General features: G+C 40.7%; 2 protein-coding genes across 8 annotated transcripts; one reads left to right on the top strand and one right to left on the bottom strand.

The window, feature by feature from the left end:
• Positions 1 to 1,343: 1,343 nt before the first annotated feature.
• LOC136441969 (transcriptional adapter 1-like) lies at positions 1,344 to 8,123 on the bottom strand. 4 transcript variants are annotated; one of them, XM_066438539.1, is made up of 8 exons: positions 7,994 to 8,123; positions 7,188 to 7,279; positions 6,398 to 6,505; positions 5,544 to 5,647; positions 4,945 to 5,157; positions 4,340 to 4,485; positions 3,471 to 3,630; positions 1,344 to 1,998 (listed from the first exon to the last, which is right to left on the bottom strand). In XM_066438539.1, exons 1-8 carry the CDS (start codon positions 8,062 to 8,064, stop codon positions 1,834 to 1,836), a joined length of 1,059 nt encoding a protein of 352 aa, XP_066294636.1. In that variant the 5' UTR covers positions 8,065 to 8,123; the 3' UTR covers positions 1,344 to 1,833. The 4 variants fall into 4 exon arrangements, with proteins under 4 accessions (XP_066294636.1, XP_066294638.1, XP_066294635.1 ...); XM_066438541.1 differs by lacking the exon at positions 1,344 to 1,998 and adding an exon at positions 2,005 to 2,121; XM_066438538.1 differs by lacking the exon at positions 1,344 to 1,998 and adding an exon at positions 2,128 to 2,363.
• Positions 8,124 to 11,919: 3,796 nt separating this feature from the next.
• LOC136442565 (uncharacterized) lies at positions 11,920 to 23,935 on the top strand. 4 transcript variants are annotated; one of them, XM_066439481.1, is made up of 4 exons: positions 11,920 to 12,997; positions 19,102 to 19,195; positions 19,843 to 20,106; positions 20,809 to 20,927. In XM_066439481.1, the coding sequence occupies exons 1-4, from the start codon at positions 12,090 to 12,092 to the stop codon at positions 20,866 to 20,868; spliced, it is 1,326 nt and encodes a 441-aa protein (XP_066295578.1). In that variant the 5' UTR covers positions 11,920 to 12,089; the 3' UTR covers positions 20,869 to 20,927. The 4 variants fall into 4 exon arrangements, with proteins under 4 accessions (XP_066295578.1, XP_066295579.1, XP_066295581.1 ...); XM_066439482.1 differs by having other exon boundaries at positions 19,843 to 20,141; positions 20,809 to 20,908; XM_066439484.1 differs by having other exon boundaries at positions 19,843 to 20,149; positions 20,809 to 20,908.
• The last annotated feature ends 1,874 nt before the right edge of the window (positions 23,936 to 25,809 follow it).

The following is a 25,809-nucleotide window of genomic DNA, read 5'->3' as shown; positions in this document are numbered from 1 at the left end:
TTTATTCTTATTTTTGTCAAACAGTTAAGTACGTCTATATGTGTAATTGTCTTAAGTTATGGCAAAAGACCTTACTTGTACGTGAATAAGTCTTAAAAGTTGATATATGACAAACTGTGATAAATAAGTATTACACAATGTATCACATTGTTTCACCAGTATGCCCAGGCCCATGACTTCAATCTAACAGAAGAAGAAGAGGAAGACATCCTTACTGTGCTGAGGTCCAGTACCGTCCTACTCAACTTCTACCTCCTACAGAATAACCCATCCCGGCCAGTCATCTGCTACAAAGTCCAAGGCTTCGCAGTCTTCATCGCCGACTTTATCCAAAGAGCCATTCCCCAAGCCAAGACAATCTTCCTATACAGAGACTTACCCGGTTTCTTCGACTCATGGATGAGTGTCTTATTTTCAGGCAGCTACTGGAAATATTTCCTCGCCACAATGTTGAGAGTCGATCGCTTCTTCCCCATTCACAAAATGATGCACATGGTGACATATTTTAAGAAGGATTACATAGACGATGTACGCCTGGTTACATATACCGGTACAAGGGGTATACCTTTCTTCTTTGTCTCGACTTGGCTGCTACGCATGCAAAAGGCTTATGACTTGATCAAAAATGATCCGTAGAACTTCTTCAATGTGTGTTTAAGGTACAACGAGTTGGTCACACAAAGGGAAAAAATTGTCCTCGACATCATGAAACAAGTTGGCATCGATATCCATCCAAACGATGGTTCAAAGATTAAGGAAATATTTTGTACGAACAGCCAGGAAGGTACAAGCATGCGCAGTGTGAGGAAGAAGGCGGATGAGTCAGAGGGTTCTTGGGTCGAAACATGGGAGAGAAACTTGTTCTCAACTGTAATACAACATTTTCAAGGTGACATTGATAATCCAGAATTCATACTGGAAAATACTATGTTGAATTGAGTGGAATTAACTTTGTGAATGGGAAAGAAACAAGTTTTTAATTAGATTTAACTTTTAAGGTTAGTGGTCAAAGAAGCAACCTCAAAGGATACAATTTAGGCAAAGGTCTACTATTCAGGGTGGAATGAGGTATGACAGTGTGACCCTGAATGCAAAGTGTATTCATTTCAAATTTTCCGTAGACTAATTTCCCATTAGCTAAGAAGAACAAAACATGACACACAGACTGGACACAGATAGAATAGAGTGCAGATATACTGTAAATCTTAGAATATTTGCAGTCACTAATATGTGTTTTTGTGCTACAATAGAGTTCTTACTGCGATATTAAACCCACATGAAAATATATTAATCTACAGTATCATCAACTCCTACTAAAATCACTGAAGCCCACAATTCAAATGTCACGTACAAAAAGTTTATTTCTCTTTGAACAAGATTCACAATACATAATATACAGTATCAAATTCTAGCCTCTAGGAGGGTAAATCACTAGTATTTGGAAGTCTATTTTTATACCAATAATATATGCTAATGCCTACGGAATAATGGCAATCTTAATTATTATCTCAAGTAAATAATGGGGAATTTAAATGATACCCCTTGTATATGTTACTGCATAATGAATATCAACTGTACAGATATACAATAGGATGGACAAAAGGACATTTTCCAACTGCAATAGTAAAGTTTAAGTTGCACTTAGAATAGAAAGTACACAATTTGAAAAGTCCTTAACTATCATTAATAAGTCAATGTTTTTAGTACAATTTGTAAAGTACTTAAATATGGAAAGAGAAATTGCTACTCACTATTTATTGAGTGGTCCTTTCATCTGTTCTATTTTTGATATGAATGTTTTGAAATTCAGTTCATCAGTGATTTGATATTGAGTCATATTCTGAGATACCTCTGCTGCTGTTCTATTCTGTGCTCTTCCTCCCTCTTGTGGATGTCGTCTTGTTCGAGCTCCTCGTGCGAGGGGTGCCACATGCGGGACAGCGCACGCTCCATGGCGAAAATGTAGACTGTGTGGGACGGCACTGCCGATCTGTTCACCTGCAATTGGGGTTTTTACAGTAAGCTCTTCAGAAAGGCATTGTAAAGTTGTGACATTTTACAGTAATTCAAATACCCGTGGAAAATGTAAACTGTGTGGGATGGCACTGCCGATCTGTTCACCTGCAATTAGAGTTTTTACAGTAAGCTCTTCAGAAAGGCATTGCAAAGTTCAGACATTTTAAAGCAAATACACATAGGAAATGTAGACTGTGTGGGACGGCACTGCCGATCTGTTCACCTGCAATTAGAGTTTTTACAGTAAACTCTTCAGAAAAGCATTGCAAAAGTTTAAATATTTTACAGTAATTTAGATACACATGGGAAATGTAAACTGTGTGGGACGGCACCGCCGATCTGTTCACCTGCAATTAGGGTTTTTCCGGTAAGCTCTCCAGAAAGGCATTGTAAAGTTCAGACATTTTAAAGTAAATACACATAGGAAATGTACACTGTGTGGGACAGCACTGCCGATCTGTTCACCTGCAATTAGAGTTTTTCCGGTAAGCTCTCCAGAAAGGCATTGTAAAGTTCAGACATTTTAAAGTAAATACACATAGGAAATGTACACTGTGTGGGACAGCACTGCCGATCTGTTCACCTGCAATTAGAGTTTTTCCGGTAAGCTCTCCAGAAAGGCATTGTAAAGTTCAGACATTTTAAAGCAAATACACATAGGAAATGTAGACTGTGTGGGACGGCACTGCCGATCTGTTCACCTGCAATTAGAGTTTTTACAGTAAGCTCTTCAGAAAGGCATTGCAAAGTTGTGACATTTTACAGTTAATCTAAATACATGTGGAAAATAAACACTGTGTTGGACGGCACTGCCAATCTGTTCACCTGCAATTAGGGTTTTTACAGTAAGCTCTTCAGAAAGGCATTGTAAAGTTGAGACATTTTACAGTAATTTAAATACACATGGAAAATGTACACTGTGTGGGATGGCACCGCCGATCTGTTCACCTGCAATTGGGGTTTTTACAGTAAGCTCTACAGAAAGGCATTGCAAAAGCTCAGACATTTTACAGTAATTTGAATACACATGGAAAATGTAGACTGTGTGGGAAGGCACTGCCGATCTGTTCACCTGCAATTAGAGTTTTTACAGTAAACTCTTCAGAAAGGCATTGCAAAAATTTAAATATTTTACAGTATCTTAAATACTAAGTACACATGGAAAATGTAAACTGTAGGACGGCACTGCCGATCTGTCCTCCTGCAATTGGTTTTTTTACAGTAAGCGCTCCAAAAAGGCATTCGCAGTAGGGAGAAAATGGAGCGTTCGCTGTGGTTTAAGTTTGCGTTTGAGACATTGGTAGACAAGGGGGTTGGAGGGCAGAAAATTTTGTGGTGGTTTCAAGTTCGTGGCGAAGAGCTTACCGCGAAAACCGCGAACACGAAACCACCGCGAACATTTACAGTATACCCACAACTGAACCTATGTATCTCAACACTGCCATGCGACTCACCTCCAGTCCTCTCACCACGTCCTGTAGCGAGATGGGCGATAGCGAGGGCGGCTCTACGCTGCTGTGGCACGCCGCCAACATGGCCGCCTCCTGTTCCCCCTCCTCCCACGTCGACCTCATACCCTGGATATGGCCACTACTAATGGACACTGTTGTAGCACTGCAGACCACCAAGAAAACACAATTAGAATACAAGTATAAAGTGGGCTTCACCCCTGTGGTTTTGCCAAAAATAATTTGAGAAGAAATAGCTGGTATACCTCAGTACTGATACCAATGTGTACATAATGTTAGGTTTGCATACAAGAGGTTGTGCATAAGGGCTGTCTCCAGGACCCATACCTCTGTCCCAGGAACAAAATTTGCTTGTTGGTAAGGATAAAAATTTCACCCTGTCCGTCCAAACATCCAAAAATTTGAACTTCATGACATCACGCAAAAATATGACGTCAGTGTGATGTGAGAACTCGCTGAAAATCGTCACATTTCCTTTTAAGGCTCGCGAAACTAAGGGGATCATTGTACAGCTCGTTTTTTGCACTGTTTTAAAATGCTCAAAGTGTGAAGTTTTTACACAAATGTGCTAAACAATGTTGGTAAATGTCACTACCCTAAAGATTTCAGCATTTTTCTTATTCCCATTTTTTGGGCCCTGATATTGCTTTGGTTGCCTTTAACAAATCAAGAATTACACCAACAGTATGTATAAAACCTAGCTCTATCAGATCCTTCTTTAGTCACTGACGAAAGATAGTGGATGCTATCTGAAACGTCTGACTGTTTCAAAATCTTATCCAGTTGCTTGAGTAATTATTTTTGGCGTATCTTATTACCTGGATGTCTAACCTTCATCAACTAACAGTCTGTACCTTTCTGACATGGTGGGAAGTCGTGCAGCGTTCCTGAGACATGACTGTGCGGTGGTTGAGCCCATCCCGTATCTAAAGCTGCCGTCCCTCAGCCTGTAGGCTCTTCTCCTGGTCAGTACGGCACTCAGGATGTCCTTCAGGCAGTGCTGTGGGAGAGACAGGATGGACACTGTTAGTCTGTATAACACAAACTCCTCCTGTCGGGCTTTTATGGATACTATTGGGACCCTGAAGCACGTATCAATCAGGCTATGATACTGTAAATGCAGAAATGTTCGCTGTGGTTTTACGTTCGCAGTTTTCGCAGCGACCGTTTCACAGCAAACTTAAATCAAAACCACCACAAACATTTTTGTCCAATACTGTAGCTGTATGTGACTATCGCGCTCAGCAGCAAACTTAAAACCACAGCAACACCCCATTTTCGCCTTAGCGCGAAAGAAAAACCACGCGAGTACTGTGTGATGAGACAAATATGTTTGGGCTGCTATTCCTTATTGTTCAGATAGGTGGCTCTTCTGCATTACATGCACCCAATATTTCCAGCCCTGTATACTGATACACTGAACAAGAAAACTAAGACGAATCTTTAGAAATGAACTCACCTCTGTAGCGTACAGTACCAGATGCACGGCCTCGTCCTGGGTCTGTTCTAACCCACACTCCCAGGCCGTCACCATCAGCCTGCCGGTCAGCATGCCCAGGTCGGGCAGGGTCATCTGTCGCGCACAGAACCCCACCAGCTCGCTCTCCTGGTGGTTTGACTTGATCGTCGTCTCCGGGAGATCCATGAAGGGACTGGCTGGGACAAACCGATGCTGAAATACAAAATAGAGATGTGTCAATAAAAACTATCATATATTCTTAGAACAACCTTTAATTGCACTACTGTAAATGCAGAAATGTTCGCGGTGGTGTTATGTTCGCAGTTTTCGCAGTGAACTATTGACAGCGAACTTAAAACCACCGCGAAATGCCGTTCCATTGCGTGACTGTAGCGCTACTATTGTTTGAACTCAGAACCACCGTAAACACTCCATTTTATCCCTACCGCAAAATTTAAACCCTGCAAACATTTCTGCACTTACAGTAAATTTGAGTTAATTTAATGTCTTCTTCAGGCAAACGTACCTAAGGACGGGCGTAGCACAATAAAAAAGGTACATTAAAATCTACCACGAAAGGTAATATATAATATAATTACCTCAAAATTGCCCTTGGGAGTTTTGATTTTCTTTTTGACTTTAGTTTTCTTGAGTTTCCCCGGAGGAAGAGTTCCCACCACTGCTGCTGCCTCCTTGGTGACAACTGAAGGAAAATATCGTGTGCATTAGTACAGAAAAGAAGATTCTACAGTAAAAAATACACACTACTGCTTATGCCCAACTCCAGAGTACTCCCTAAACTTTCCAACAATGAAATTAACTGTTCCGCACGGCTATACTGCTAGCTAAGCACTGCTACACAGCTTTTCAAATTCATGATGCTTGTTTTCTAATATATGGATTATTTTACCCTCCTACAGCACTGCTATACTATGCCATGCGTTTCTGTGGAGAACCCAGAACTCATAAACTAAAAATGGTCTACCTCAGCTCCGCCTTAACAGAGCAGGGCTCGAAATACTGTTTTACTTGTTTGAAATTTTGAAGTTAGCTTTAGAATTACAGACTAAATTTCTTAAGAGAAGCAGTAATGTTAAACTTTGTAATTATGTTTTGTCTTATAATCTACTTTATTCTATGTTGTGCACTGCAACTATTCCCAAAAATGAATTTCTAGCCCTGTAGAGCAGGCACTAGTATAGCTTTCGTGTCTGGCTTCTAGTCTAGCAGATCCACACAAATCATGTACATGATACAGGTGTCTTGGTCATACATTTTCTATTGCAGATGAATGAGCTGGTGTGTTACGCCAAGGAGCGGTTATACCGGCTATATAGATACAGATACAGATACCATTAGTAGGATTTCTAAGTTAAGATACACAAAATGAGTGAGGAATCTTTTCTCAAAGTATATGTAAACAATTACATGTTAGTTGTTACTGTGTACTTACTGGCCTTCTGCTGTGGTGTGAACTTGCCGGCCTTCTGTTGAGCAGGGCTGGTCTGCATGGCCTGACACTTCGCCAGGATGGCTAGCAGGAACTCGTTGTGGAAGTGAACTGTTAAAAAAATATTTAAAAAAATAAAAAATTCTGAGCCCCGTTCCATTAATATTTCTGTACATGTACTCTGAGATCTTAAAAGAGACATTCTTCTAGTTCAGTAACCCAGGCAATTCTGGACAGGTATTCAGTCATGTTGAAAAATTGACCCAAACATTCAGAATCCTGTCCATAGAGGCCACTTTTCTTGAGTGACCACTATCTTCAAGTCCCTTGGGTGGTCACTTTGGACTGGTTTGTGCTCATGTGAAGGTGGTCAGGCCTAAAACTTTTATGAAACTGTGCATAGGAGATGAAATTTGGGATCCAAGGGTACTGAGTTTGAATCCCTAGCAAGCTCTAATGTTTCGCCATTGGGAAAGGAACTTTGTATCTATCAGTATAACTTCACTTGACTCTCACAAGAGTCTCAGATGGGTCGTAATGCAAGAGCTCCTGTGTTTGAGGAGTGCTACAGCTCAACCATGTTAAAGAACCCATCACACTTATTGAAAAGATTAGGGGTCCATCCTTGTAAGTGGATTAAACCTTTCCGTCCGGTATGCAATTTGAATAATTTTACTGCACAAAATTGGTGTGTTACACATGAAGGCAGTTTACCTGTTATGAGAAGAAGAAAAAACAGATACAATATCCCTTCACATGCATGTACCAAATCTTCACAATAAACTTGACCTACCGTTGTCCTGAGTCAACAGTCTCCTGGCCTCCATGTCAAACTCCTCTTTGCTGATCTTCTGTTTGTACCACAGTTTCATGTTGGCCCAGTACCTACAGTTTACACACGGACAGACATGTACTTTGTTGAGCAAAACATAATTTTGCCTTTAAAAAATATATTTGGGACCAAAAAATTGAGAAAACAAATGCTGAAATCTTTGTTGTAGTGACATTTACTAACACAGATAGCACATTTGTGTAATAACTTCATACTTTGAGCAATTCAAACCCGAGCAAATATGTGCCACGATGATCCCCTTAGTTTCGTGAGCCTACAAAAAACTCCGCGACGATTTTCAGTGAGTTCTCACATCACAACGATGTCATATTTTTGCATCATGGTCGTTGTTATACATTGTGATAGTGTTATTTGAACTAATCATGTATAGAAATTACTAAATAAATTGACTTTCAAAGTCCGATTTTCGGGCCCTAATATTGCTTTGGTTGCCTTTAAGAAGTACGTCAATAATTGTAGTAATTGTACAAATATTTTCATGGGAAGCACGTGTATTATTTGCACTTATTTCATTGAATAAAACTGGCATATTGGCCAGGGAAACTCGCAGATTTCTACTTTCATTTTTGACAAATATTTACATCAACACTGCATGCCCCCCTCCCACCCTTGTTTTCAACGCTTTGCGTTTCCCGCCACAATGTCGCCTCGCAAAAAACGAAGGCGAACGTTTCAGTTAAAACAACGCAAACTCAGATGTTCTTAAGACTATATTCCTTCTTTAGAAATAAATATTTGAGTCTTACTGTTTGATATTTTCGCCCAGAGCATCGCTGAGATGTTTACGAGCGACGTTCAGATCCACCAGCGCCGCCATCTTTGTCGCAGTGCGTTGTGGGAACGACGCCGTCTTTTTTCTTGTCAAATGTTCAGGGCTCGAAATAATCAATTTTAAACCTGCAGAATAGAATTTGTGATTGCAGGTAGATTTGAAAATATCACTCGAAGGCTGTTAAAAAGTCTAAATTCCTGTTGTTGTGTGCAAACTGCCAGTGAAATTTCTGAAAATGATGCACGTATCAAAAGCGACCTCTTTTTGTTGCTGATAGTACTGCAAGAGCATTGTGTTATTACGCACTACATTTCTGCAATGATTATTTTGGCCACTAGGGGTCCCCACTGCCACGACAGTTTACAACCAACGGGTACCAGGAGATGATAATGAAGTGTAACACTACGAAACTACATCATCATCAAATTGAGAACAAGATGGTTGCCTTCAAGAACATCACATAGTGAGCAGACGTGATTTAGCATAATCATGGCCCATATGTACTCTCCAAGCAGATGTTGGTGGGGAAGATTGTGACCTTTTTATCATCTAAAGCGGACAAAAACGGGGCATATGATAAAAAGGTCACAATCTTCCCCGCCAACCTCTGCTTGGAGAGTAGCCCATATGCACTATTATCTTGTAATTGCTGCACAAATAACGTCAATGTCACATTCAAACTTTTAAGCCGATGTAATTTTCAAAACTTTTCTCGTCGTAATTGACAGGTCTTCCAATCATGAGCTAGCTATGTTTGCCTGACGGCATGGTAGCACAGCTGTTTGTTATCATTCAATAACTTTGAATAAATTAGATACCAAACCGAGTTCCCTAAAGTGAAACGTAAAGCAGTCGTCCTCAATTGAGGTGAAGCATGGTGCTTTTTCAAGTAGTTAGTGGTACATACTGCAATGCGGCTTCGCCACGGCTCGCGTTTCCCTATTCAGGCTATTGATTTTAATTTTTTTTTTCCAACAGTCAAATTGGAGTAGCCTGAGTGTCATCCTGTTTAGTTCAAGGCTCTACCTTCACCCAACATGACACCGCTGACACATTCCTTATATTTCTAGCACAAATCTTCATGGTTATTGGTATGATAATGTTGCTATATTTAGACTTAATTTTGTTGTGAATAAACTCAATAGCCGTTTCCTTTTTACAGTCAAATAAAACAATCGGCAGCTACCATCCATTTTGCCCAACCACGTACTTTTTGACCCACCGACACATTCCTGAAATTTTTAGCACAAATCTTCATGGTTCTTCGTATGATGACACAGTTCATATTGCTTTATAATTTTGTTGTGAATAAACTTAATAGCAGTTTCATTTTTCCAACATGTTAAAGTCTAATATAACAATCGACAGCTAGCTTTCATTTTGCGAACCACGCAGTTTTGGACCCGCCAACACGTTCCTATATTTTTAGAACAACTCTTCACGGTTCTTCGTAAAATGACACAGTTCATATTGTGATTAGTCACGGCAGCCTTACCAATTTCCCGGCTAGACAGACCGCCGGAAAAGAACTGATGGAAGTCATATGTGTGGCCGAGACCGAAGTATGGTTACCATAAAGAGTTGAAATACTAGGCTCCCCTCTCACTGGACCCGCGACACGTTGGTGACCTCGCTGCGTCCTAAATTGGATTTGTGTTACCCTTGACTTTATGATGGGAATACCATGCAAAAATTTAAGTGTTACTTAAAAATTAAAAAAACACACAAAGTGTAAAAAGATTCGTTTTTTATCGATGATCTATCAAATCGCTCGGTCGCAGCGAGGTCGCCAAACGTTTCATTTCAAGGCCGACTGGGGCCGACTAGACATTTTCTAGGCTGCTTTGCCTTTGGCAAATATCTGAATCAATTTCCAGGAATATTGTTTATTAGCTGGCCACTCGTAAACACACACTGTCACACACCAAAACACAAATAGCTTGTTCACTTATAAAACCTTTCTTGAAGCTTCTTGGCGAAGACTGTATAATTTTCTGAAGATGAATTTGAATATATAGAGTGCCTTTTGGGCAGACTTTCAAGTATCATGTTCATTGGGGATCATTGGGTTTTGGAATTTTGCATGGAGCATCTAGATTTGATTGATAGTACGTGTTTGTGCGAATATTTGCAGCTATTGTTCCCATCAAAACAATTCAACGGCGGCTCCCATACTTCCCGCTTCAATATCAACTAGTATATGGCAGACACCGAAAACTAACTAGGATGACACCGGCCCGCGATAATATTTCAATAGTTCTGTGTCTTCAACCTGCTGTTCCTGGCCACAGAATGACTTGAAGGCAAAAATCTTCTAAAAATCCTTAAAATCAGAGTCCAAAATTTGCACTTTGGTATGTGAGGTTGTAATGAACTCTCCAAGCAGAATTTGGAGGAGGGCTAAATCGTTTCGTTTTCTCATTTTCTGTACCAAACCTCCTCATGCAGTATGACCAGAAAATGGCAACTAGGAAAACGTAACAATCTAGCCTCTCGGCCGATCTGCTTGAAGATTAGCCCGTTGTCCTATCTACTCACAATCTAATGATGGGTGTGGCGTGTTCCATCAGTCTCCGGGTGCCTGGTGGGTTAATTAACGTTTCATGTAATTATGTTTGAATAAGATCATAAAACAGTTAATCTATATACTATAGCCTGGAAATTTATGGTGTTCGTCACACCCGTTCCGCATCCTGAAAATAGAAAGAAACCAATCCATTCTTCAGAATTTCCTGCCCCATTGCTAGAAAATAGCAATCTTTTTTCAATCATTATTTAGTTCTCGGGGGAGGGAATTCAAAGACACTACTACTTTTCTGAAAACTTGAAAAAGAATATAGAGTTTAAAGCATATGGTGTGTATTAAATCTGCATTCTTTTGATTATGTTGATTTTCTCCATATTCCTAGTAACAAGAAGAACTCTTTTTTATTTAGACCAAAAAAAAACAAAATTTGGTAATACTTTTCCGTCAAAAAAATTTTCACTGTGGCACAATTTGGTGGGACTGTCAGAAACAGAATCGCATTCAAAAGGTGCACTTGTGCTCAAGAAGAACTGCTATGTACTGTAATCTCTTGCTTCTTTCCCTGTAACGTTATGCTCATTGTTTTCATGGCACCTCTGTATCATCACCATGAAAAAAAAGAACTGTTGTTATTATTTATGATTCCTTCACACATCCGTTCTGTAAATCACTTGCCTCCACTGTGAAGTTAAAGTTCAGTGCAAATGTCCATTTTCCTGACACCGTGAAATTTTGCTACCGTGAAGATAAAGTGAATTACAGTATGTTAGTCCGAACTCCGAAGCCCTCGACAAATGGCCCAACAACTCGCCGAACAACAACCCTGATAAGTAGATAAGGGATACATTGATGCAGGTATGGCTGCAGGCGATGCTAAACCGTTTATCCACCCAACACATGAGTGGAAAAAAAAACTTTACCCAGTCCTGACCCGTCTTGACAACCAGCGATCTTATATCTTATAAATGTCTTGGGTTGTTACTTTGGTAGTGTTCTTAGCAACTAGATATGTGAGACGTTGTACTTGAGTTTGCGTAGCTTGAATGGGGCCCACGACGATATATTTTGTTTGGAGAACGCAGAGGTTTTCGGTAGCCCTCGGGGGAAGTGATCGAAGTAACCAAATAGGGGTAATTGTTTGTCTATTGGATGAGTTCATTTTATTGTAGGGAGCTTAACACTTTTAATTCGTTTAATAGAAGTATAAAATTAAACAAAATGGTAGATTGTTACTTTTATTTGTTTCTGATAGCTTTTTAAGTTTAATTTTAACCGATAAATATACTTTGGAGCTGTGCAAATGTTTACATCAAAGATATTTTTATTCAAGAAAGTCGAAACGCCCCTATATTTGCAAAGTGATACGTCCCACGAGATGTTTTGCAACTCAGAAAGGCCCTGGGTGGCGTGTTTACTGCGACCTCTCTTAGTTGCTACGACCGCGACCGGGGTTTCATTCAGTCTTCATTTCTGAGTAAAAAGCGGCTCATTCTTCCCCAGCAGTCACCCATGTCCGAGTAAAGATGTCGTCCTGCGGGGACCCATGACAGAGAGCATGTGCCAGAGCGATGTGCTGCACGGCTTCGCGGCGTACCGGGACCGCGAGCTCTCAGACAACCTCTTGCAGACGGACGACGACCTCGATCAGTTGCACGCTTCACGGGCGAGGGACGCGGACGCCTTCTGCGGCTGGATCCCGGACCCTCGCGCGCCCCCACGCCGCTTGAAGGACGGTGGTGGCCCCGCCAACAAGCCCGCTCCCAAACGGCTCCGTAGCACCAAGGACAGAAGACTCAGCCAACAGAATCTCCGAGCGTCGTACGAGTTCCGACATTATCGCGACATCGGGCGCTACATTCAGCAGTACCGCAGAGACCACTCCTGTACCGTGGCCCCGCGGGACACCAACCCTGACTTCACCTCAGACGCTCTGGTAGCCCTTCTCAGAAGGGCGGACCCTCAGAAACCCTACCTAATACCACGGACAAGAGTCCAAGACATTCCCGGTGGCTCCTTAGAGCCGCCGAAGTTGGGAGTCCTCCGTAGAGCTGTGACGGGGACGTCGAGAGATTGGCATTCCTTTTCGGGTTCATCCATATCCCGCCCGGTCACCGAGGAAGCGCTAACAAGCAGTCATTCACCGCCTCAACTTTCACAACAAATTCCAGCCAGGGGGCCGGAAAGGGTTGTGGCCGGTGCCGGGGACGCTAGCAGCAGTACCGCCGGCTGTGGTCTTCACTTCGCCGCCTCGCAGAGCCGACCGAGCACGGGCACTACAGAGAGTCGAGACTCGGGGTCTAGCTCCAACAGTAACTCCAAGTCCCTCCCAAACCCTGGAACTCTAACTCTAGCGTTTAGTATCAATGGGAACTCCAACAACAGGCAGCAACAACGACCGCCTTCAAATATCAGTAACAGACCCGCCAAACCTCAATACACATCCATAGTAAGGTAAGTGTGGCAGAAGTAATTGAGAGTTTTGGAACCGCCCTTACCAAACCACTTGAGGTGTTCTTAAAAAACATACCTTTGTTGCGCGGACACGAAAATATGAGCACGGCATTCATAATTTAACCAAAGCACGATAATTTTGTAAAGTTTAGAAAGTTGTCGATTACGACACTGTCCTTGGTTTGCTACACATATGTTTGTTAACTTAAAATTGTAGCTACTATTATATTCTTGTTCTTCACGGGTCCAGATATTAGGGTTAAAAACGCACGCATTCCTGCATTCAGTAGTGGTATTCAGGAGTAATTACATTTGGACAATTTGCACTATGCATTTTCCCGCCCTTAGGCCCCCATACTTCGGCATATGGAGATGTCTTTGTTATTTCCGGTGGTATTTTAAAACCTTACGGCCTTGCAAACAACCTTGTCGGTTCTTTTTTGTATTATCCTAAAGCTTAGATAACCGTCTTGCTCTGTTTTCCTTTTCTATATTCCTCTCCTTTGACGCCCAAATCCCACAAATTCCCCCAAAGTGTCAGATAGGTGACGAGGCCCACACTTTGCATAATTCATGAAAAACTCTTTACCGGGCAAAGAAGACGAAATCCAGATGACATTTTATACAAACGTTATCAGTTTTCTATCCATAACACACAGCTAAACTTTCATAAAATAAAGTGGTTGAAGCCCAAAGGTCCATTGGGGACAAAATTACGTGAAAATGCAGTCGAAATAGTATTCGTCGCGCGTGCTTTCGCATTTTATATATCTTTGTGATTTGAATGTTTACAAATACCCCTTGTCATTGTAAAACAAAAAAGAAAAGGTGTAATATGTCCTAAGAGTGTGAGATTCCATAAATTTTAATCCAGAGTTAGTCTTTTTTCTATTCATCTTGCACGTTTTGTTGATGCCCCTCTGCCACTATCAGCTGGAAGCCGTCAATAAATTCAAGAATGTCGCGAAAGAATGCAAACAGGAGCCGCGGGGCAGAAATATATCAATCCGCTGTTTCTTGTCACCGTATTTTCAAAACTTTCTTGTATCATAAATTAAAGACTGGTCATGGCGCGTTTTTTTTAGCAGAAAATGTGTATGAATTTCAGTTTGCAACCTGTACTAAATGCTTGCGCTCCTTTATAAGTAACAAGCAAATTTAGATGATAGTAAATATAAATAAAACGTGATTGTTACCATGTGTTAAACAGATGGTATTTGTCATCAACACCTAGCTGAAAATGCATGAAATTAGCGTAAACAAAAGCCACACCTCAAATTACTTGCTCTAAAGAGAAAAATTCCTTCGATGTGTCCAGTATATATTTTTTGAACTATAAATAAGTATGATAATGGCAAGTATGAGGCGCGAAATTATACATTGATATTCATAAATATTGTTTATCCGATGTATTAAATATTGTTTATCTGAACTTGAGGCTCACTTTCAAAAAGCAAAAAGTTGCAATATCGTTATGCGACGTTACGTTAGATATTGCACTAATTTGCTTTTGAAAGTGGTACCTTCCTCTCATCGATAGCTTTGTTTTGCCTCTAAATCTAGGTTAGCATTTAGTATCGAGTGTTGTTTGTATTGTCAACTCACTTGTAACCCTTTTAAAGAAACTGGTAAAACATATATCATAAGAGCAAAGCATCCCAAAACACCCATACAAATATACAATATAATAAAGAATGCATGTAATCTGGCTTTTGAGTATGACTAAAACGAATTGTGTCGATTTCACAGTGTGTGTTGATTTTCACTTCCATCAAATTTTTCAAAAAGTAACGGACTCCGCTCCCGTGTCCAATGATCGTCAAGAGGAGTTAACTTAATTCCCGTCCTTTGTACGCCTTGTTTATGGATAACAATAATGAATAGAATTGTTTATTTAACTTGAGTAAGGAGGGGAATACAGTACACAAGTTGTTGCTTAGCGTTGTGTTTGTTGTGTACTACTTGATACCAGTATGTGGATTAGTCGGTCCTTCGGTGTATCTCACTAATCTCCAAGCAGATCTAACGTTTTTCTAGCTCCCAGGTTTTTCGACGAGCTAGAAAAATGTTACAATTTTGCATAGCTGCTTGTAATATTAAAAAAAAAGAAGATAAAATCGTAACATTTTTGCCTCCTAACATCTGTTTGGAGAGAAGTTACGCATTGCCGTCGTAAAAAAAGTCGTAATCAACTCGACATCTGCGTTAATATCTTTCTATGAAAATAAGAAAAGACCTTCAAACTTCAGTGTCCTTGGTTTGTCCTTGGCGGCATTTGTTTTCCATCAGTTGTAGAAGGTTCTCCTTCCTTAGACCGGAAGTTCTTTCCCCTGAAGAATATTCACAACACATATTGACGTCATCACAGCTAAATGTCGTCTGCAAACTTCGTCCAAATCAAGCCACCGTATTTTCTCAAATAATTGCACACATCTGCTTGTATGAATGTCTACGGTAAAAATCTGATAAATGTTCATACAATATTGACGTATATGTGATGGTAAACTTGCGATGCTGAAAGTTTTCGTAAAGCCTTGAAGGTACTACGTACAGTCGTACTGTGTATTTTAGACATATGTACCTATCCTTTAGATCTTTTTGTTCTCTCCCCTACAAACAGCCATTTAGCTGGCTTAGTTTAGTTAACCGTTGACCAAAGACGCCGCTATAGTATTAACCGTGCTAGTTTGTGTTGACTCTGGCCGTAGAGCAAACTTTACTGACAATGGCTCGCAAACCTGAATGCACCGTAACTGCCCAAACTAAAACAAAAAAGAGACGCTCCTGTGGTTGACCTCTGCCCCTAAACTAACTAATTGCACAATAAATGTTTCTTTTGAGATTGCTTTTTCTTCTCTCAAAGTCACGTAGTTTTATTTGTTTATTTTATGGTTCAGCTTTGCTTTTTATAGTCTTTTGACCACCGTATCCCAGGCTACAAATGTGGTAACTCTCCTGCCCCGAAAGAACTGAATTTTTACACCTAAGGTCAGATAACACTGAATACCGAGTAACTGAAATAGTACCACAATAATGACATGTATGTTCTAGCGTGTCCTTAGGGAGGCCAAGATACGACCTCACACACGTCAGAAGATACGAACAAATACTCAAAGATATGTAGTCTGTCTTGTACGGTATCTCTTAGTCTTACTCTAATTGGCACATACACCTGTACGTTTTGCCGCAGGTACAACGCTATCTTTGTTGTTTGTTTGTCGCGGCTTTACGAGTCTATAATGTTTTCTGTTTGAGATCAACCTTGTTCTGAGATTGTCATGATTTATGAACGTCTTGTTTGTTATTTAGATTGTAACAAACTATAATAAATAAAGAGAGTTTGAATGGAGCTATAACGACTGTAGTTTGGAACACAGAACCCTCTTAGTTGTCTCCCGTACAATGTTACTGAAATAACAACGGAAGAGTAGGTTTGAGTTTCCACGTATTTTGAAACGCTACAAAAGTTGCGCTTCGAATGGTAGACATTGTTCGCAGCGGCCTGACTGAAAAATCGCAAATATAAGAACCTTCTAGGACGTTTAAAAAAAGATGGCGGGGTCGAATTGACGTGTAGACAGTTGATGGATGTGTTTAGGCTTGGGACAGCCCAGGGCACAAGGCTGAGAGACACATTCTTGACCTCGCAGCTAATTTAAACAGCCGTTCAAGGTCGCGCGTCATCAACCGTCTGTTCCAGCGAGGAGGCTGATGGGATATGTTGAAACAGACATTTCAGCTGGCCTTCCAAGGTGAAATTCAACCGTTAGAATATAGAGACACAGCTAGCATTCTTTCAACAAGCTTTACGTACTGACCGCCTCTTACAGACTGAGAGCTATTAAAACAGACAACTCAAATCAATGTGTTGCGTGGTACAAAAATGAAATCTCCAAGCAGATGTTGCAAGGCGTTTTTAGCCCCCATTTTCTGTTACAAACTGTCTAGCTAGACTTTGCCTAGCCTCTACCACTAGGCTCCACAGGTCGCTGGAAAAATAGTAGAAATTGGCCAAATAGACGGATATACTAGTATAGGTTAATCTCCGAGCAGATCTACACGGTTCCAAAAATCGTATATGCTAGCCAGAGAAACTCCAGTCAGCCAGATAAGCTACGGTGCGGACTGGAGCTTACGTGGCTGACTGGAGCTTCTCTGGCTATCATATACGATTTTTGGAACCGTGTAGATCTGCTTGGAGATGAATTATAGGTCGCAAACTGTAACTTCTTTGGCGGACCAACTCCCCTTGCATGTTATCCGTCTATTTGGCCAATTTCTACTATTTTTCCAGTGACCTTTGGATCCTGGTAGAGGCTAGACTTTGCCGTCCAACGTCCGTTCGGAGATTACTAAATGTGCATCTGTCTAGGGGCGCGGATATACTGTTAAGTTTAAAACAATGCGCTACTCAAAACCAGTGAGCTAGCCAAAGTATTTCAGTGAGACAGTGGAACGGTTTGTTTCTGGAGACTGTTTTATTTGGCAAACCTCCATCGTCCCTCTGTGGAAAGGAATGCTTTCCGGTTTACATCAGGGCAGAAACACGCCGGAACAGACGCAGCGGTTGGCTAATGTCAACCGTAAAGGCAGTCGATATACGGTAGAACAGAGACATTTACTTGTAACTGTTGGCTTACTGAAAGCTGTAAGATGGTAGCCTCTACCAAGCTCCACAATTTGCTGGAAAAATAGTAGAAACTGGCCAAAGAGAGACCCTGTAGAGAGATACTAGTAGAACATCTACTATTTTTCCAGTAATCTAAGTTCTAAGTACTCTCCAAGCAGAGGAGTGGGTCCGGCTGGTTGTTGTTTTTAGGCGTTTTTGTCGGGCTTTCTACTTTCTCATGTTTATTTGTTGTCTCCATACGTTAGTGAGACCAAAAAAAACACGACAAAGAAGAAAGCCCGACAAAAATGCCTAAAACACGTCTAAAACCAACCGGACCCACTCCTCTGCTTGGAGAGTATAATCTAATTAATCTCCAAGAAGATCCAACGGTTGCAAAGACCGTATCCAACTGGCAGAAGAAGTTTTTATTGCAATAAACTTACAACAACCCGGTTGCAATAAAAACTGCCAGTTGGATACGGTCTTTGCAACCGTTGGATCAGCTTGGAGATTATAATCTAACCACGCTTCACAAAACACTCGAGGAAAGGTCTCAAAGAAGCCCCCCAGTGAGTGACCAGGTCCAGAGTAGTTTGACCGGAAATCAGAATGACCCCTCTGTTTGTTGTGTGAACTCAAGCGTGATGGGTGGTCAAACACTCGTGGACTGGTCTGGATCTAATCTTCAAGCAGATGTGAGGAAGTTAGATCGTGACGTTTTGGGGCTGTTTTAACTCTCCTAAAACGAGACAGCCACAATGCATTTACTTAAATAATATAGTTTACATCGACCATATACACACAAAAGAGCAAAATATAGTTATAGTTGACAATGATTAGGAAAAAGTCTACTAGATTCGAACCTTTCTTTGTAATAAAAAAAGATGGTCCGTCCATGTTTATCGCGTGTCTTTATTTCAATTTTGTAGGACCTAGCTCTTTGTAAATGTAGTCTTCGCAAACCAAAGCCCCCTCACAGTACGTAAAAGCAGATGTTGAAAAGCAAAATCGTTACATCTAAACACCGGAAGGTTGTTTGTAATGAATACGCGGAGATACCCTGATGTATTACCTCATACCCCCGGAACCAGCCGACAACACCGGCAATCCGATCGTCTTTGCGTTCACACTTCTTTTTCGATCGGATTGGATTGGTTTCTAAAAACTTTCTATCCTCCCAAACTATCTCCGGAAGGTGAGTTGCAAATAATCCGATCCAGGAAAAACCAAAATCAACCAAGTTCACACTGCAAAAATCAATCGCGGTGGGATCATTCCTATCGGAGTAAAATATGTTTAATCCGATTCAATTTTTTGAGTGTGAACGGGGTCATATAAGAAAACGTTACGAATCTGCCTTCCTTACACACACAACGTACCCCCCCCTCACACACACACACGTACACACAAATTCACTATCAAACAAGCAAACAAACAAACGTACGTTTGAATCATGGAGTTGAACGGTTCTGAGAGACAACCTCTGTTACAGGAGCGAGCCCAGTGCCGACTCCAAAGCGGCCGATGCGGCGTCCGTGTCCGACATGAGCGCTACGGGAATCAACATCATGGCCATGGACAGACAGGTGAGGTAGTGTGGGGTGAAACTTTCTCTCTCCACGGAACTTTGAATAATTATCAACCTTCCCTCAAATTGCCCTGATTTTGACCCGATGCACACTGGAAAAATTTTCGGGACGTACGACAATGACGTGAGACAACGTCACACCCAGGAAAAAAGGCGACGTACGTCAAAGACGTCGCACGTCATTGTCGTGCGTCCAGAAAATTTCCCCATTGTGTACTTGGTGCTGGACGTTTGGCAAAATATGTTACTTTTTTTAACCTGGAAGAAAATGAAGTCCGAATCTTCACTCAGCAAAAACGGTTGTTTTGAAAATCATTTTCCATAAAAGAGTATTATACAAAAAAACGGAGAAAAAGTCAGGAAAATGATTTAAATCGTTAACAAGTTATTAGCCACTTATTAACACGAAAAAAATTGTTTGGTGGTGCTTTCTTTGCCCTACATAGCGCCGTCATCATGTAAGCATGACATGATTCAAGGGAAAAGAATTTCAATGTTTGTCAAACTTAGTGACTTTTCACAGAGGAAGCGACTTCAATTACAAACTGTCAAACAGGATGTGTTCGTCTTTATTTGTTATTACTACACAACCTGTCTTACGTCTGCTCAAAGTGTCAGGTTTTTTTGTCACGTCACTTTTCACAGTTCGATACTTGGCAGCCCTACCCTCCCTTGCCTGCAGTACCGGCCCCACGCAGTAGGAGCGTCCCTGCACCGTACCGGATATCCAACCAGATCCATCCGCGACTTCGCTATACCATAGAAGCGAACCGTCGCCGGGCCACTCCCCTGCACCTAGCCCCTCTGTCCCCCCGTATCCACCCGAGTGTCGCCGCTCGGGAGATGTTGGACCCAGAACTCAGGGTCCTCCGCGGATTCGCGCCGAAAATGGCGCCAGGTGGCCTCCAGGTGTCTTGACGTTGAACCTTCTGTTCTGTCAACAGGTGTGCAGGTGGTTGGGTCTCTTACTGCATGAATAGCGCATGCTCCAATTTCTATACAACACTTCAAGGTTTAGCGCAGATATCTGATGAACTATTTCTTGAAAGACACTGTCCTTTATTTCTAAATGGTGGATAGATATATGAACTTTTGTAACTAATCTACAAGCAGATACTGGTAGAGACGACCATGGCAGTTTTGCGGTCGTCTCTGGCAATATCTGATGACAGATTGGTAAACTAGTAGACCATATCTTTCACATCTTCTAAATGTTGTTTCTTTCGATCCTGTCACAGTGGTGTTCGAGCCTGTCTTGTAGCTGCACGTTTTTTAGTCGTTTTGCTTCAGCATGCCACGATTGCGTTTTCACAGAAATAGTTTCCACGTGACGTCACCTCTTTGTCCGCCGCCATGATGGTGTCTTCATTTACATATCAGTGAATCATAGCTCAATACGGACATTAAAAGACGTTCTGATCCTCCCAAATAACCAACTGAAAAATGAATACCAAACAAAGTTTTAAAACTTGCCGATAAAACACAAAAAGGATGTGAATGCTACGATCTATTGAAAGGCAAAAATGGACACCAAAATGGCGGTCAGCACCTAGCTGTTCCATTAGCAAATTGTTTTTAATTCAACACCGTTGATGACTTCTCTCCACACAGATATGGCACGATAAGAAGGGACGTGGGTACCTCAGCCTTGCAGCACCCATCCGTAAATGATCCGTCTCTGTATGGTTTTATAATTCCTGTGTGAGTTTTTCGTTGTTCTGTCCGTATGTCCACGTTTTCAAACAGGGGTCACACTTGCACGACAACTGTGCTAATGCATGCACTATATAATCTCCAAGCAGATGTAGGGTCCAGGTGAGTATTTTACGCGTTAGGAGGAAGGCGAAAGCAGAGAATGGTATAGACGACGTATAGCCACTAGAAAGATGTACTAAGAAAGCCACAAAAACTGAGCCGTACCCTACTTCTGCTTGGAGATTTAAGCACAATGATTCTATGAAACGTAACGACTGAAGTTGACGTCGTCCCCCACTTTCTTTTTCAGCACCTAAATGCACGTTTTTTATTTTAATGCTTGATATACCTTCCTTAGCCTCCGATGCAGACTCCTCCCGGCTGTTTTCTTTTTCAAGTTACAGTTTTATACTATTACATAGGAGCAATAAGAAAAAAGAGTGTAATAGTATAAAACTGTAACTTGAAAAAGAAAACAGCCGGGAGGAGTCTGCATCGGAGGCTAGATAGTTCTCATAGTTTTTGTGATATTCTTTGATGAAAAAATGTTGCCGTTACAAAACTTAAGGATAAGCTATGTTTTGCCTTTGTACATTTATTTTATAGTTATTTTCCTCTTATGTTTCATTCAGGATTTTTTAGAACATCTGGAAAACTTCACCTGGCGGGAGAAGTTGAAACTGCTGAGTCTGCAGGAACAGCGCCCCCTAGGGGCCTGGTTTCGCCAACGCACCGGACAACAACCGGCCAAACCGGTACCACCGGACGGTCCCCGCGAAAAGACACCCGAGAAGAACAAGAGGAGAGCGGAAAGGAATTCGCAGCGGCTCAGATGTCTGGCTTTGGACCCTGACGACGCACTCACGGACCACTGGAAGGTAGACCGCCACAAGAAGGAGAGGAACGCGCAGCTCAACCAGAAATCGCTAGGTGTCGTTTTGTTCAAGAAATCGCTGCTGCCAGAAAGAGACGTCAGGAAGAGATTGCTGTTTAACGCGAAGGGCGGAGGGTGGAAAACGTACGCGGCTTCTAACATCAAGCCCAACCCTGTAGACGCCTATCAGATACCGGATGACATATCGGCGATGTCGCAAGGGGTCGCTGATGCACGGGACGCCAAGAGTCTGACCGAGATGGTGTCGATCAAGACACGGAGAGAGCAGCTAAAGTCGCCAAACAAGACGACACCCCTCTAAGGAAGGCTCCCACAAAGCCAGTCCCCCAAAAGAAAAGCCACAAAACAGACTTGTGATTCGTCCATTCCAGAAATAGCAGGGAAACCTCGTTTTGCCACAGTTATTTTCTTGCCCAAAACAAAATATTTATTTTCAGACCAAATTCGTTAAATTTGTCTATATGAGCATCCATCTCTGGGATTTTAACATCCGTCCTGTATATTGTTAGTACATAGTTCACTGTATTAAATGGTAACGTTATCACTCCTAAAAGAAAAGAACTTTAGCCAAATCAATCGTATGGTAAGAAACGCACCAACGCTGCTGAAGGCACTGGGTAAAATTTAGTAAACCCACGGGGTAGAAGTTTAGGCTAGAAAGAAAATACATGTTTATTATTTTCCCGTCCATGAGATTATAATGTATTGTATAATGCAAAGTAACTAAATCTATTTTACTGGTTAAAACGTTTTTGAGACAAGATTCCCTCCATATTACTTGTGAAAATAATTCAGGTTCATACATTTGGTCGTAATCCAGTACGGACAACATAACACTGGCAACACATATTACCGTGTTGAAGAGACCTCTATCGATCCATGACAGAACACCACATTGCAAAAAGCCACAAGACAAAGCCATACCATGACATCAGGTTTTCTAGTACATGTACAATGTATGTACCTAGTGTGAATGATGTGTTTCACTTTATCTACCTGAAAAGTTATAACGTATTTCTGTCGGTCTATGAATACACTGAAATTTACATTTAAATGAGTAATATTATTACTCAAAGACGTTTGAGACTATTTGTACATATGATAAATATAGGCATCGATATAGCCTCAAAGGCATTGTTTAGATGTGCTGTTTGTTTGTTTGTAAATTGTATTATCCTTTATTTCGTTCAATGGTGAGGTAGGTAACATCATTACCGGAAAAGTATTGTGTGTACATAGAGAAAGAGAACTTGAAATTGTTACGGATACGGAATGTCACCTAGACAAATTTAGAAACAACTTAAAATAGCGATAGCACAGCTTCTAGGTCTAGACGCATACTGTACGGTAGTTAAAGGAAACCCAAGCAATATTAGGGCCCGAAAATCGGATTTTGAAAGTCAGTTTATTTTGTGATTTCTATACATGACTAGTTCAAACAACACTATCACAATGTATAGCGACGTCCATGATGCAAAAATATGACATCGTTGTGATGTGAGAACTCATTGAAAATCGTCATAGGGTTTTTGTAGGCACGTTTTTGCGCGGTTTTGAAATGCTCAAAGTATGAAGTTATTACGGAAATATGGTAAACAATGTTAGCAAATTTCACTAGCTAAAAGATTTCAGCATTTTTTGGGACCTAATATTGCTTTGACTGCCTTTATATTGTTAGATATAGCATTTTTGGGGGCTACTTTTTAAAAAATGATCGTAGTTTCTTATAGACCCTTCGCGGATCCCATTGCACGCTGTGAGATGAAGGGCACTTTGAGTAACGGTGAAGGCAAACAGCAACATTACCATGACAACGCGCATGCGTACTGTGTCCATGTTGTCATACGTAGTATTCTCTACATTACCCATAGTGCTCTGCCTCTTCCTACATGCAATGGGGTCCGTGAAAAGGTCTAGATTCTGTAACATAGACAGTTTAGTGTTATTCTACTGTATCTAAGAGTGTAGTTTGTGAATTTTGTTTGAGTTGAATATAGTGTATCCAAACTGTGAGGAAGCACTCCAAGACAAGCCATTGTCATGACAAAACATACAGAGGATATATTTTCATTATCCTTTTTTTTAAAGAATACTGCAGTGATATATTTATATATTTTGGGGAATTAAAAGCGGTCTCAAACACTCGAATGTTATTTATTTTCCTTTAAAGTATTGTGATATTTCAAAAGTACATATAGCCTCATAAGTTCATGGTTTGACACAAATTTCTCACCTATGGAATTTATGCTTTGAGCACTGCATGCATGCATTCTTTTAAACCAGTTTAAAAATTCATATTTTACAGTCAAAATGGACGCAAGCAAAAACGCAGTGAAAACAAAAAGATATCACACACTGCTTCTTATAAAAGAGTCAAAGCACCATATTATTCTTGGTATTATAGATAACATGAAAGCATTTATTCGGTCTTTCCTATTACAGGTCCCTTTGTGTGTGGATTCTTGGTTAAACGTGTACGTGCCTCTGCACTGTAGTCCTGTATCTACCATAATAACATCACCTTTTTCTTGCAACCTACAGTTAACCTGTGTGTGGGTACATGTGCCTCTTTCAGGCTTAGTGATAGCCTGGAATCCAAACCTATTATAGCTCCCGAGTCTTTCTCCGCAAATGGAGAGCTATAATAGCTTTGGATTCCAGGCTAGCTTAGTGACAGACACAAATATCAACATACAACACTACCATTGATATTTTTAACAAGAGATGGTCCTACATATTAATACAAGCAATATTTACAATTCAGCTTACTGGCCAAGATGTACAGAAGGTGATGGTCAAAACAAAGGATAAATTTCCAAAGTTTTGTCAAAATTGCAATCAAAAACAAAAATTTGGCAAACTAGTATAGAAGCAAATAGTTCATGTCACTGACGATTTTTTTGAAAGTTAGATATGCGAATATCAATCAATGCAGCAGCAGCAATTTCAAAACATGCATAAATTTCGTGGGTCTGTGTATTCATTTTAACTTGAAATATTTTTTGCATTTAAAGAGGCAAATTCTAGTGGATTAACTTAGTAAGCCCCCTTTGCACAGCCACCTAATTAAAATATTGCACTGAAAAAGTGAGAAGTCCTCTACATAATGTTTTACAACTCCACAGAAAAAAACACTGTAATATAATATTAATAAAGGAAGAATGACAAAAAGGAATGTATAAGCATGACAATGATTCAATAACGTACAAATGTGCCAAAGGAAAGGCAAGTCTATACAAAGCGATCACGGAATACCTAGTGATGAGAAATTGCAATATTCACAAATTTTCTACTTTTCAGCTTTCATTACAAATAGAATAGAAGGACAAAAATGGTAAATGTACACTATAATAATTTACTATACGGAGGTCTGAGTCTTGACATTAAATAACTATTTGCCTATAATGACAACATTTTCCTAAAGTCAACGTCATTCCCTATTCTAACAAATCATTTTAGGAATATAACTGAAGTGATTATAGTAAGAAAGACCATTCTATAGTAATATACAACATGTCTATCATATTCTTACAATGACAGTATCCTGGGAATGAGAATCTGTGACAGTGGTGCTCTGGGAACAAGATGGGGGAATCTGACTAATGGTATTACAGTATTCCGCATACATTAAAACACATCAATTTTATAGACTATCACAACCTACTTCTAAAGAAGAGCAACATACTAGAATGTAAATACCTTTTAAAAAGCATTGGCCAGGACTTGAATGTTGTTGCACATAGCTTAACAAAACCATTGAAGAAAAGCATCTATATACATATACAGACAACTTGCACTAGTCTCCAAGCAGGCCCAATGGATTGCAAAGACCGTATCCAACTGAAAGAAGGAGCTTGTATAGCTTGCTTGGGTTGCAAAACGTACTTCCTCTGCCAGTTTGATACGGTCTTAGCAACCTATAGATCTGCTTGGAGATTAAACTTGCACAGCATTTAGGCATTGCCGAATGAGAGTCCCCTACATTTCCATTGCACGTGGAGGTATATACAGTTAGTTGAACA

This window comes from Branchiostoma lanceolatum, chromosome 9, assembly GCF_035083965.1.
Source record: "Branchiostoma lanceolatum isolate klBraLanc5 chromosome 9, klBraLanc5.hap2, whole genome shotgun sequence".
NCBI classification, from domain to species: domain Eukaryota; kingdom Metazoa; phylum Chordata; class Leptocardii; order Amphioxiformes; family Branchiostomatidae; genus Branchiostoma; species Branchiostoma lanceolatum.
Note: the sequence above shows the minus strand (reverse complement) of the source record. Positions and strands in the feature narration are given on the sequence as shown.

What these genes read in the sequence shown, in the direction of transcription:
- LOC136441969 (XM_066438538.1), bottom strand. Translation starts at nt 8,064, where the DNA reads ATGGCGGCGCTGGTGGATCTGAACGTCGCTCGTAAACATCTCAGCGAT. An exon ending in CTGGGCGAAAATATCAAACA is followed by an intron (nt 7,280 to 7,993) that starts GTAAGACTCAAA and finishes TGTAAACTGTAG; the next exon opens with GTACTGGGCCAACATGAAAC. An exon ending in CTCCCAAGGGCAATTTTGAG is followed by an intron (nt 5,158 to 5,543) that starts GTAATTATATTA and finishes TTTGTATTTCAG; the next exon opens with CATCGGTTTGTCCCAGCCAG.
- LOC136442565 (XM_066439480.1), top strand. Translation starts at nt 12,090, where the DNA reads ATGACAGAGAGCATGTGCCAGAGCGATGTGCTGCACGGCTTCGCGGCG. An exon ending in CAATACACATCCATAGTAAG is followed by an intron (nt 12,998 to 19,101) that starts GTAAGTGTGGCA and finishes CCTCTGTTACAG; the next exon opens with GAGCGAGCCCAGTGCCGACT. An exon ending in TCATGGCCATGGACAGACAG is followed by an intron (nt 19,196 to 21,524) that starts GTGAGGTAGTGT and finishes TGTTTCATTCAG; the next exon opens with GATTTTTTAGAACATCTGGA.